A 12,832-nucleotide genomic window follows, 5' to 3' on the forward strand; every position below is an offset into this window, starting at 1 on the left:
ACTCCTCTTTCAGTATCGTAAGATTTACGAGCCAAGAATGTTTCGAAAGGGCGGTACTTTTTACTTATTATTTGTAATGTGATGACATGTGGCCTTCGGTGTGCCACGAGTCTCAAAATGAACGCTCCTTAGCAGGCTGACTGTGACCCGCCCCCGCGAACCAGAAACAGCAGATTCTCTGTGACGGATAGCGCAGAAGAAAGCCGGGTTGGAGCTGCCCTGGGAAGGCAGGAGTGTGCTGGTGTCAACGCAGAGCAACGCCATTTCACTACTAGCTAAGGGAACAGCAAACTGAAGCTACAGGTATTTCTAGCGGCTGTTTCTTGAAATCTTCTATTCGTTTCTTGTGAAAAAAAGCTGCTCATCCTGTACTTAGCACAGCTTAGCTCTTCACGTAGGCCTGGGAACGGCCCTCAGGACTTTAACGGAAGGATGGGGACGGGTCAGAGATTTCAAGAGAGACGGAGGCTAGGATCTGAGGAGGAATGAGGCCCGTGTGGGCAAATGTCCACCCCTCCAGAGAGTGTGAAAGAGAGTCAAAGTATTCCGGCTAACATTTGTGTGGTCAGTTCTGTCGCCTCTGTACTAATTGGATTGGGCAGCTAAGGCTAGTGCCTTGCTGTCGTTAGTTTGCTAGTTAGCTAGCCCATTCATAGTGTTGAGCTATAGCCACTGAGTCGAACTTAAAAAGTGGTGACGGCTCTTTTCGCTCATACACAGTAGCAACTGTTTATGACCGTGGCCGGAACACAGTTAAGGCCCAGCAGTTGGACATTTTTGCTCGTCATTCTGGGAAGTCATCTTTGTGACATGTGTTGTCTTTTCTTTCGTTTTCGTGGTTTATTTGAGTATGACGTGTGATAAATGACCTAGCTTGGCTAGCTTGACAAGGAGCTTAGGCCACTTCTGCTTTTTTTGTGATTACATGCTGCAATCATTGACAGTGTTCCTCTAAGTGTAAGAATAGCTGCCATTGCGTATCTTGGCTGACTAGTCAGCACAAGGCCCACGATGCTACGTGTGGCATGACCTAGCATGCTGGGACATTTAGGGCTCAGCTGGTAAATGTTGAGGTGACTCGGGGCTATATCACCAAGTTTAGGTGCTGGCAAGCACAATAAGAAGGGATTATAATGGGGTTAGTGACCAAACACGTTACTGTTGAAAAGTGAGACTTTGTTAAACTGACTTTTACTCACTAAGTAAACACAAAACTAAAGTACGTCTCTGAAGGAGCTTGAGATTTCTTCCAAGACCTCACTGCCCCTATTTTAAAAAGCCTTTAGGGTTATGCCTCAGCTCCCTCTCTCTTTTGATGAAAGCATTGTTAGCTTTGCTTTACAACAATGCTCTTTTTTAGTTTCTTTGAGGTCTGTCTGTAGATGGGTTCTAATCTGAAGTGTTTTACTGTTGACATACTTTCCTGGATAAAGCCTGACAGGCAGGATCATATCCTTGCAGGTAACTTTTTTGTTAATGTTTTCTAATAAAACCAAAACCACAGTCACTGTGTACTTTGGTACTTTCTGTAGTTTATTGCCAGAAGATTGATAAAGATGAATGTCAGTATTCAGAGAGAGCCAACTTCCATTTGACTTAACAATAAATCTAAGGTAGATTATTTTAATTGCCTGACTATCAGACTCTTTGTGGGTAAAAGGTGTTGTTGGTGAATATGATATTTCTTAAATTTTAAGAATAAAACAACATATTACAACAATCTAGCTAATCTATGCAAATATTATAAATCAGAATACAGACACAAAACATGTAAATAAAATACAAATGACATGTAGGGATGAGGTTGATATAATGGCATCTCCTTTGAAGGGCAAAAAAAAAAAAACCCCACGCTCAAAAGTTTACTTTATTAGACAATGGTGGAGGAAGTAGAAAAAACAGTGGTCCATTTTTAACCCCCCATTTGTTTGTGGTTTGTGCTCCTCTTTTCTGTCTTCTTACCCATTTAGTCTCCAAATGGTAGGGCCTGTAAATTGCCCCTTCCTGACCCTAGTACTGCCAGATGTCACTTCCTGTTGAAAAGCAGGTCTTCTTTCCCACTGTCGCCAAGTGCTTACTCAGGGCATACCATCTAATCCAGTGGTTCTTAACCTTGTTGGAGGTACCGAACCCCACCAGTTTCATATGCGCATTCACTGAACCCCTCTTTAGTGAAAAATAAAATATGATTTTTTTCAAATTCAAGACATAGATATGTTTTTTATTGGTGCACAAAATGAGCCGTGCATGTCATGGTGGAGGCTCTGCCGAACCCCTGAGACCGACTCACCGAACCCCTAGGGTTCGATCGAACCCAGGTTAAGAACCACTGATCTAATCATTGGAATTTCCCCTCTAATAATAAAGTCTTTGTCTTGAAGTGACTGTTGCTGTAACCCTGTACTAAACTTGAATTGAAAATGGCGCACTTTAAAGAAGCAGTTTTCTTTTCATTACAAAGATGTTCTTCATCATTTCAAAGTAATTATAACATTAAAACATAAAGGTAAAGTGACTGCTAGTGCACCTCCTACAGTTTGTCGTGAACATTGACTTGCTGCTAGAAATAAAAATCCTGCAGATACAGTCGTTACAGTCATAACGATTATATGAATTTATTATGTTATTACCACTTAATTACATTTTGTAACACATTTTCATTTGGCCGTCTCCCCACCATTCTACTGTAGGTTTGATCCAGAAAAATAGTTTTCATTTTTCATAGTGTTTATTAAACTTACATTGGCTATATAATGTATTGTAGAGAAACTGCACACTTACTAAAAAAGCTCAATTTTTCTGTAGTGTCCTGGACTATAGATGTGTTTTAAAATGACTTGTTGCCTATTATACATTTATTATGTATGCATGGCCTGATTTTCAATTACTCTCTGTATTGCTTTTTGGACCTGATAGTTATCAGGAGTTGTCTCTGTGTCCATGTCTGCCAAAATCAAGAGGGCTGGCCAGCCAAGTGGTTAGATTCCGGGGAGCCAATAACCCGGGAGGGCTTTGTCCTGCGGGCTCATTTTGATGCTGGAACAAGCCTCAGGCCGTACAAAAAAAATCTCATGCACCTTCCAGTCTGAAGCTAGGGACTCAAAGCAACCAAGCCTCATACCTTCATACTGCTTACCCCACCCACACTTTAAATACCAGGAAGAAACGCAGAGTTATTTTGACACATAATGTACTCTGGCATGGGCGTGTCCTCTAATATGCAATCAGCAATTTCCTGATCTAGCAGCAACTGAAAGTTAATCATTTTATTTACACTAGAAACTTGTTGTGTTTGTAGTACATAGTTTAAAAGGGCTTCTTCATGTTTTGACCTTTTTTTAATATATAAAACCTGCAGTGTGTTCCAGGTAGTTAATGTTTGGGGCAGTCTCATCCAGAACTGTGAAATATATTTTTGGTTTTTAAGTGTTTCTTATTGGTTCAAGTGTAAAGCTTTAACGCTGAATGAATGGCACATTTTCTAATAAGGTCACAGATAAGATACCTGTACAAAAGACCAGCACAGAGTAAAATCTCTTATAAAGACCACATCTTGGTGCATGCTTTCACAGATATGTCTTTGCACACCGTTTATGTTTTCTGTGAGTGTGAAGGAATTCAGTCCTTGGGTTGGTTGAATAAGACAGCCATTTTCAATCAATTATTAAGATGAGACAATCTGATGTATTTGAGTCAAAGTAAAAATGTTATATAATAAAAACTGGACCCAAAAAAAAATGTTTCAAAGATGTTACATAATGGGGAGCTTGTAGTTTGTTCACAGGAAAGGCGTGCTGTTTCAAAGGCAAACAGTTTTTCAAAATTGGATCAAATAGTAGTCATAATGAGCCTGATGTGTTTTTATGTGCTGCGTGTAATGGGAAGGGTTGGGCGAGGCAGGGAGGGGAGAAGGGAGTGAAACAGTATCAACATTATACTAAGCCTGCCAGTCCACAGGAAGCCCTGCAGTGGAAAGTTATTCTTAAATGTATTATCATGGGTAATCTGCTTAATCCAAATTACTAAAGACGTCTGCTCTACAACAGTGACTCCTACGCTGTATTGCTGCCACAAATCTTGAGTATAGTGGGATTGTGTCGCACTTCAGGTCACTCACTGTCGCTGCCACTCTGCATTGTTAGACACAATACTGCTGCCGTCACCCAGGGCTTAACTTACCCCCACTGTCAAAACACGGTGGTTTAATTTTTGTGATAAGTCGCCGTTTTGCACGTGGTGTCATTGTGTGTTGATTTGCAAGACGTACTTTGCAGCAATGTTGTAAAATGGTTCATTATTTATTTATTTTTTAGTGAAGTTGCTGCCATTGCTGGAAATTTGCAAAGAATGTGACAAAAACATCTTATCGGGGCGATTAAAGCGAAAAAGATATGAACTAGGGAGGAAAACTGGAGCCTAAAGGGGAAATATAGGGGGAAAATGCCAGTTTGTGCTAGTTTATTCTTGCTGCATAGCCTTGTGGAGTCAGCTCAAACTCACCACATACTTCCTAGAAATATCTTTGGCAGATGCAAAGCTGATGATGTCTTAGGACCACTTGACTCTGTAAACTCGGTTTGGGGTGGAGGAACATCATCTTCTTTTGGCTTTATACAGGCGGGGGCCGAACTGCAGCTGCAGCAGATCTCATCCTGTGACACTTGGATGTAGGTGTATTTTTGCCCCTTGCAAATCCGGTCCGATATGAGTTTAGAATAACCACCGTGTCATTCTTGTGGGGGCTGAAAGAGGGAGGTGACTATTTAAGAGACTGTGAGACATTTTCTTTTTAGCCTAGTTGCCTTTCTAATGATCTTGACCTATTTGGTCCCCTTTTAAACCAGGGCAAACAAAGCTGAGTCTCACAGTCAGTGTTTTAGGTACAGGTGTGTCTCTCTGTACACAAGTTACACATGTGTACATACGTTAAGCTGTGTGGCTGGGGGACTGTCTTCTAATTGGATCATATCGCTAAGAGGGGGCAGGGTGTGAAGAAGAAGAATCTCCTCTCCTACCTTCTCAGCATTACTGGTGTGCTTACACTCCGGCCCCTATGTACACCTATCATAATCAATTTCCACTCATGAACTCTGCCTAGAGAATCAGGTCTGAACACTGTTCTGAGGTCTATAACCAAAGAGTTTGTGTAAAGATGCATGCAGTTTCAGGGTCTGAATAGTGAATTCAGTGTCCAATTAAACCGGGATTCTTTTCTGTTTTCAAAAAGATGTCAGTTTGCAAGGAGATCTAAAGCTCTGTCCTTCACTCTCCTGTCTGTGAGCTCAGTAAGCAGTTTCCTGTTGAGTCTGTTTTTGCAGTTGCAAGTTTCAAATCTTTGTGAATGCAGCACGTTGTTCATTCTGCGTATTCTAGTCCCCATTAAAATCAAAAGGCAGATAAACTGGGATATTTTTTTACAGTGTGACTGAAAAAGCGCTAGCCTGTGAGAATGCAATTTCTTAGCCTTCGTGAGGGATCCACCCTTCACTTGTCACATTCAGCCATCACTCTGGCTCCTGTGACTGAAACTTAATATGCTCGCTGAGAGACCAGCCAGACTTGTTAGATGGAAAGCAGCAGCAGCAAGCTGACTGAGAGTATAAATCCTATAAATCTCATTATATCAGTTTCAATATTTGAGCAGTTTATCCCCTCAGGATCTGGTATTTAGCTGTCTTTATCAGTCTATTAGACTTTATCTATTAAAATTTCAAACTAATATTAAGTGTAAATTGAACAAGATAAGTTTCCTAAACTAAGCTTGGTTTTGTTTTTCTTGGGTTATTGTCCACTTTCAGAATGGCGGTGGATATCTACGACTCTCAGTACCTGCTCATCCTGGCCCCTTCACTGGTCATCGCCCTCATGTTCCTCTTCTTCTGGCTCTTCATGAAAGAAACCTCCTACGATGAGGTGCTTGCTAAGCAGAAGCGTGACCTCAAGTTGCCACCAAGCAAGCCAGACCCCCGTAAAAAGAATGAAAAGAAGAAGAGCAAGAAGAAGGAGAGCTCCAGTGGGGGAAGCGGCGGAGGAACCGGAGGTGGGGGGGAGTCAGAGGAGGATTTGCGGGATTTCGATGTGGCTGAAGGTGCCAACAGCTCCACTGTGGAGGTAGAGGAGGAACCTGTGTCAGCTGCTACCCCTGATCCTGCTCTACCTACACCCACTCCCTATGTGCCTGTTTCGGTGTCACCAGAGGCTCCTGCTGGTCTGAGAGAGAGAAAGAAGAAGGAGAAGAAGGCTGCCAAAGCTGCTGCTGCCGCCGCTGCTGCTGCCGCCGCCACCACAGTTTCCCCCTCTGAGGAGCCAGAAGTGAACGGCTCCAAGCCAGTCAGCTGCAAGACAGAGGCACCATTGGCTGCAAGCAAACAGTCCAGCACACCCTCACCGAAACGTGAGGTTCAGGTCCAGATCCAAGCTGTTCAGGCTCCCGTTCAAGCTCAGACACCTCCCCAGATTTCTGGGAAAAAGAAGGAAAAGAAGAAACAAAAAGTGGAGTCTGGTTAGTAACAAAGGGTAATGTTTAAAATGGTTGCAGTTTTGTTTTTTGGGGGTTTTTGTTGTTTTTTTTTTAGAAAACATGAGAACTGCAAGTAGCAGTTTCATTTGGTTAGTATTTTTTTGAAATTACAGCAGTTGTGGTAAAATTGAGAAGATATATTGCTGTAGTTGCTACTTTCTCAAGTTTGGATATTTGTGCCAGTAACTTTAATGATAATCGAGCATTCTTATTTAATCAATCAAGGTAACCTGAGAAGGTTTTCTGAACTTGCTGTCCTGTCTTTCCAAAAGATGAGCAGCATACTGAGGTTAAAGTGGAGCAGGCCCCAGCTACTGTCAAGAAAGAAGCTCCCATTGTGGCTGAAACCAAAGTTTTAGATGGTGCAACTCAAAGCGTGACCAGTGGCAAAAAGAAGAATTCTGCCAAGAAGCAGAAAACTGATCATGGTAATGATGATAAAATATTACGTTATTAATTAATAACATTAAATTTGAAGAATTTGGCTCTATTTAGACTCTAAAGACAAAATCTAATAAAGAGTATTTTCTGAAATCCAGTTGATGAAGCCCATATTTTGCCAGACTCAGCAGCTTCTGCTAACCACCAGGCAGCCCATAACGATGACGCACCATCCAAAGGGTCTGGCAAGAAGCAGAAAAACGAGACTGATAAGGGTAAGAGGTGAAAGCGTGGGTTTTTAATCCCAAAATATTTGTAAGCCCTTTTAAACTCTGTTTCTCGTTTTTGCTGGCCTTAACAGAGAACACAGAGGTGAAACTGAAGGAGCTGCTCTCCGGTCTGTCCAGCCTGGCTCTGTCAGATGCAGAGGCCGTCAGTGTGATGGCTCTACTGCGAGAGAAGAGCCCTAATGCCGTGGACGCCTGGCACAAGGTGAGAGATTAATAAGAGATAAGCTGAATTGGGTGCTGTCACAAACAACATTCCACACTGTTTGCATTTGGCAGGTCACCCAGTGTTTGTAGTTGGACTTTCTATGCCTTCTTTTAAAATGTGTTCTCTTTCACTGACAGTCCTCAACTAGGCCTGACCCGACTGCCCAGGAAAGGGAAAAGCTTCTGACAACTCTGCAGGAGGAGGCCTCCATTGCCAAAGACAAAGTGAAACAGCTCAGTCAGGTCTAGAGTCCAATCTTTTTCTTTTTTTTTGTTCCCCTTAATGATTGTGCCATGACTGATTTCCTTCCAACTTAATCACTGTAATGCTGGAATAATTCCGCTTGGTTCAGTAAAATGCTTAATTTATCTTCACACTTTGCTTCAGGAGCTGCAAGTTGAGAAGCAGAAGACGAACAGGGTGGAATCAATGATGAGGGAGCAACGCGCAGCGATGGAGAAAGAACTGGGCAGTATGCAGGGCAAAGCACAGGGCACCTACCAAGAGCTCCAGACAATGCAAATAAAGGTGAAGCCTTACATTTCAACTATTATCAGTACAGCAAGTACTGGCCTGTATTATACTTGATAACACTTGGATAACTGCTAGTGTTGTTTAAGAAATGAGGAATTTCAAAAATGTGAAGAAAAAAAAAACAACTTCTGGCAGCTTCTTTGGCACTCCAGAGAGAGTTGGTGAAGACTGAGTACTGTTAATTGTGTGTAGTTTCAGCAGGTGAGGGAGCAGCTGGAAGGCCAGATCAGTCGATTGCAGCAAGAGAACAGCATCCTGAGGGACGCAGTCAGCTCCGCCACCAACCAGATGGAGAGCAAGTCAGTGTTACACAGCTGTTCACGCTCCCTAGAGTTCCATACATCTCTCATGCTCAGCGTAGTGAAGCATAGTGATTCCAGCTATCTCTCTTAGTCACCTCATTGTCTTTTTACCTTATCTTTCGTTACACAATAGTCTAAGCTATTTGTAGAATGCTTCTGCTGCAATTTCCCATACATATCCCTTAACAAACGCATTTTCATGTCATGTACGTGTGCTTGATAGGAATTCGGCCGAACTAAACAAGTTGCGTTCCGAGTATGCCGGCCTGATGAAAGAGCTATCAGACAGCAACAGCAAGCTGCAGCAGGAGGAGCACCAGAGGAAGTCACTGGAGGTCAGCTACAAGCAGAACGTGTCCCAGCTGGAGGTACGCTAATCCAGATGCACGGCGTGTTTATTTAGCCTGTGCTTCAGTTTCCCCAGCTGAGACAAAAATGAACCGAGTTGTGCAAAACCTGGACATGCTTCAAATCTGGTTAGCGGGTGTGGCAGCATTACTCGGGAAATGGGAGGAGGTTGTAGTGGAAGTCCCGGTGAGGGTTATGGGAAACAGAACCTGAGCTGGAAGGATTTTTGTTGCCTTTGGAGGCAGGAATGTTTGAGGCTTTGTGCTGTGTATAAACAATACTTTTCTTGCTAGACACTCAGATGAGCCTTTCCCGACTTGTCGCAGACCATGATCATAAAATGGAGATTTAAACTGCTGGCTCGACACAAACAAGTCTTGGCAAAGAGCCTTAGTGCGAGAATTGCACTGTGTAGAAAAAAAATCAGAGAAAGAATCTGCACATAAGCCTCTAGATATTCTGATGGATTTCATAAAGTTTTAATTTCCTCTGCAAAATTTATACGATCGCTCAATTCCAATGAAAATGTATGGAAGGAAGGTGTTCAGAGTTTGTATCTGTCTCCAGGCACAGCTGCAGGATGCTAAGCGCCGCTGGGAGGAGCTGCAAAACTTTATCCACAGTGTCAATGCCGAAAGAGAGAAAATTCAGACCTCCAAACAAGGTGATAAAACATAACATTGCACCAAACAAAAGTTTTAATTCTTGTGAACCCTAAAAAAAAATGATGGTGGCTCAGTGACGGCTGTCGTGTGGTTGCAGAGCTCCACAATCAGCTGCTGGCAGTTGAGGCTGAGATGAGCAACAAGAACAAGGAGATCCAGACTCTACACAGCAGCCTGACTGAAGCTGTGGTCTCCAAGGACCGGCTGGAACAGAAAGTGAGGGAGCTGATGGAAATGTCCAAGCACAGTATGCAGGACGACTCGCTCCAGGCCCGAGTTCAGGTGTGCTCACAACTCGCAGTGCCAAACCTGCAGCAAGAAAAATGAAACTGTTATTGTAGTTACATGGAATGATACCAAAATGGATGTGAATGATATTATAGTCCTCAACCTAATGCTCACTAATGACTTGTGTTTAACAGGAACTTATGAATGAGAACAAAAGTCTTCAGGTCCAGATCTCTACGCAGGTAAATGGGTCAACTTCACACACTTATCATTTAAAGTCAATATGGGATGAGTACCTAGGTGTGTGTGTGTGTGTGTGTGTGTGTGTGTGTGTGTGTGTGTGTGTGTGTGTGTGTGTGTGTGTGTGTGTGAATGTAGGCTAATGACATTTCTGTTTGATATCTAGGCCACTCATGTCTCCCACATTGAGGAGCTGCAAAAGCTGTAAGAAAGATTTCATCTTCTCAGATATTGTGGATCACATTCCAGGCTGTATCACTGAGCTATATTTCATCTTTCCCTTTGTTGTTGTTGTTGTTTTTCTTTTTTGCCTAGTCTGGCTGAAAAAGAGCTGCAGCGAAAAAGTCTGGAGGATTCTCTAAATGCTGAGAGGAGCAGTGGGGCTAGTAGAGAAACTAACATGCAGGTATTTTCAGAAGAGCACTTCACTACAGCTTCTCTTACTAACATTGTACCGGTTCATTAGTTTGCAGGAATGTGTTGCTGTGTTGAGTGGAAATGTAGTTTGAAGTCCTCTTCCCCACGGGAAGAGGGCATGCTCAGATTTGCAGATATTTTGGGTTCAGATGACAAATTGATTTAATGCACTTCCTGGTATTGTAAACCTAAGACAGAATTAGGAATTCTTTATAATTTCCAAGTGATTGCACAGTATGTCAGATCCTCCACTGTCTTGGCATAATAAGTGTCGTCTGTATTCATCTGCAGGCCTTGCACAATGAGAACATGTCACTGAAGGCAGAGATTCAGAATCTGCAGGCACAGATTTCTGATCAGGTTAGTTGTGTTGCTTTGCTTTACTGTTTAAGAAAAAAAAATCCACTATATGTTGTTGTGGGTTTTTGTTTGTTTGAGAGGTTGTTTTAAATGAAAAACAATCTACTTTTGGATGTCCTCTTGCAGACTGCATCCCAGCTGGCTTTGGACCAGTTCCAGAAGAGGTGGGTATGAGAACTGGAGCACATTTTAAATACATCAGCGTCTTAATCTGTCTATGAAATAAATGATCCATAATTCTTTGAACAGTGTCCGGGAGAAGGAGGAAAACATGAAAACTGTAGAGGGCCTGTTGGAGAAAGGGTTGATTGAGGTGGCCAACAAAGAGGAGGAGCTTAAGGTATCTGTTTTCTCTAAAAGACACAATCAAAACATGCTGGCTCATATAAACACATTTATCTGACCACAGCTTGACTCTGCATAATACTGTTGGCCTGCTAACCACAATCTTTAATTGATATGAAGTCTTAAAGTCATTTGTTTCCCCTAATATAGACTACAAGGAAAGAGAATGAGTCACTTAAACAAGAAATTGAGGACCTTAAGAAAAAGATGGATAAACAGGTGGGTTCTAAAATTATTATTAAGAAGTATTTCCTGAATTTTTGATTCCTATTCTGTATATATATTTTTTCCTTTTTTCTTCCCTCTAACTAAAGGTGTCTTCAGAGCTGATGGTGGAAGAACTCCAGAGCAAGTAAGATCAATAAAGTTAATTTTGATTATTTAGAACAAAGGTTTAGTTCCAACCATATCCTATTCATGAAAACAAAGGCTACTACTGACTCTGTAAGCATATAAAGAACGAATTCCCCCTGGCAGTCCAGGACACTCCTAAGACACACCCCTCATAGTAGCTCTTTCAACATCCATTCCCATTGGAACAAGAGGCTGTCTATTGTTGAATGTCCTCTCATTGTTGATATTGTGAAGATAAGCAGATTTCACAGGCTTTACAATATAATGACTCTTATTTTATTGTGCTTCAAAGGATCCAAGAAAAGGAAACAAAGCTGAAAATGGTGGAGGAAAGTCTACAGGCAGCACAAGACAGCAGCTCGGCCAGAGAGAAGACGGTTGAGGTGCAGCCCTTTCCTTGTATCAGTATAAACAGTTTGGCAGATTTCAAAAGACCCTTTCTTCACATTGTTCTTCAGTGTTGTCCTTGTTTGGGCTCTTGTCTGAATCAGTTTTTGTCTCACAGGCTCTGGAGCAGCAGTTGGCTGCCTTGCAGGCAGAGATGGAGCAGCTGAGACAGAAGGAGACAGCAGAAGCGCTGACCAGCTCTGCTACTCAGCTCCAAGAACTCCAGGCTCAGTGAGTTAAATCAGCACCTCAGTGTAAGCTCCCTACGCACACGCCTTTCAAATCCGACTTTTGATGACCAACATTTGACCAACAGGCTGGTGGGAAAGGACCAGAAGATCCAGACACTACAGAGTGAGCTGGAGGCAAGGACGAAGGAGCTAAGCGAGAAGATTCAGCAGGTACAGCAACACTGCTCATGTTACACATTTTCTGGCTAAAATCATCCAGATGTCATTTGAGGAGGGGGGGGCTCTCTTTACTATGTTAAAGGTTGTCGTCATGCTATAGCTTCTTTATTTGGCTGTTCCTATTTTAGTGTCATGAGATATTCAGTGCTGGTTTTCATTGTCTGTTTCTCTCCCGCTCATATAGCAGTCCCACACGGTAGTGCCAAGCCCTGAGCTCCTTACAGCGTGAGTAGTATTGCATGGCATATCAAAACAATACCAACGCTGTTTTATTTTTTAGGCCCGTTTACTGTATTGTACCGGAAGTGTGATCAGTTTTGTAATGTGTGGTTCTGCTGTTTTCTGTCAGGTTGTCAGAGAAGGAGAAACAGGTCTCCATTCTGCAGGCTGAGCTGGCTGAGCTGAGGAACACCGTAAACCTTCAAAGGAAGAAGAATGATGTAGGTTTCACATGGCAATGACCTGAACTGTGGAATGGCACAGGTCAAACCCTATGAGCAATCAGCCCTGCCCATTGTGTTTCACAAAGCACTCCCCCCACAGTGTTGCACACTGCATATATTCATTCTGCCTATTGTTGTCTGCCACTCGCTTTTTGTTCATTTTAAATAGTGCTTTTTTTTTCCTTGTTTTGTTTGTTTTAAACCAAATACACATTTTTCTTCAGCTCAGGTTGTGTATGTAACACGATTACACACACATCAGTTCAGTGTCTGTTTTGGATTGCTTAAGCTGAGCATTGCATAAGAGGGCTTCCAGCCTACTCTTGTTGTGCTCGCCGCTGGCCATGACTGTTTCAGCAAGCCTGTTTGTGCTTGTGGGTGATTCAGAGCATTAGAAACTCGT

General features: G+C 42.5%; 1 protein-coding gene and 1 long non-coding RNA gene across 6 annotated transcripts in view; one reads left to right on the plus strand and one right to left on the minus strand.

The window, feature by feature from the left end:
* Nucleotides 1-125: 125 nt before the first annotated feature.
* The window catches only part of ktn1 (kinectin 1), a 19,037-nt gene continuing 6,330 nt past the window's right edge, over nt 126-12,832 (plus strand). Inside the window, exons 1-24 of one of the 5 annotated variants that reach the window (XM_040042029.1) lie at nt 126-303; nt 5,799-6,502; nt 6,793-6,948; nt 7,060-7,176; nt 7,263-7,393; nt 7,534-7,638; nt 7,784-7,924; nt 8,123-8,229; nt 8,456-8,600; nt 9,148-9,244; nt 9,343-9,527; nt 9,668-9,715; nt 9,880-9,917; nt 10,029-10,119; nt 10,422-10,490; nt 10,617-10,654; nt 10,740-10,830; nt 10,986-11,054; nt 11,150-11,187; nt 11,482-11,572; nt 11,695-11,807; nt 11,893-11,977; nt 12,171-12,211; nt 12,336-12,426. In XM_040042029.1, coding sequence (XP_039897963.1) covers nt 5,800-6,502; nt 6,793-6,948; nt 7,060-7,176; nt 7,263-7,393; nt 7,534-7,638; nt 7,784-7,924; nt 8,123-8,229; nt 8,456-8,600; nt 9,148-9,244; nt 9,343-9,527; nt 9,668-9,715; nt 9,880-9,917; nt 10,029-10,119; nt 10,422-10,490; nt 10,617-10,654; nt 10,740-10,830; nt 10,986-11,054; nt 11,150-11,187; nt 11,482-11,572; nt 11,695-11,807; nt 11,893-11,977; nt 12,171-12,211; nt 12,336-12,426 — 2,790 coding nt within the window. In that variant the 5' untranslated portion in view covers nt 126-303; nt 5,799. The remainder of the gene's footprint in view (nt 304-5,798; nt 6,503-6,792; nt 6,949-7,059; nt 7,177-7,262; nt 7,394-7,533; nt 7,639-7,783; nt 7,925-8,122; nt 8,230-8,455; nt 8,601-9,147; nt 9,245-9,342; nt 9,528-9,667; nt 9,716-9,879; nt 9,918-10,028; nt 10,120-10,421; nt 10,491-10,616; nt 10,655-10,739; nt 10,831-10,985; nt 11,055-11,149; nt 11,188-11,481; nt 11,573-11,694; nt 11,808-11,892; nt 11,978-12,170; nt 12,212-12,335; nt 12,427-12,832) is intronic. The other 4 variants (XM_040042027.1, XM_040042028.1, XM_040042026.1 and 1 more) reach the window with 4 other exon arrangements.
* The window catches only part of LOC120739993, a 14,080-nt gene continuing 10,291 nt past the window's right edge, over nt 9,044-12,832 (minus strand). The window contains exon 2 of the long non-coding RNA XR_005697307.1: nt 9,044-9,554. This is a non-coding gene — a long non-coding RNA (uncharacterized LOC120739993). The remainder of the gene's footprint in view (nt 9,555-12,832) is intronic.

This window comes from Simochromis diagramma, unplaced genomic scaffold (assembly GCF_900408965.1).
Source record: "Simochromis diagramma unplaced genomic scaffold, fSimDia1.1 OVJJ01000304.1, whole genome shotgun sequence".
Taxonomy (NCBI): domain Eukaryota; kingdom Metazoa; phylum Chordata; class Actinopteri; order Cichliformes; family Cichlidae; genus Simochromis; species Simochromis diagramma.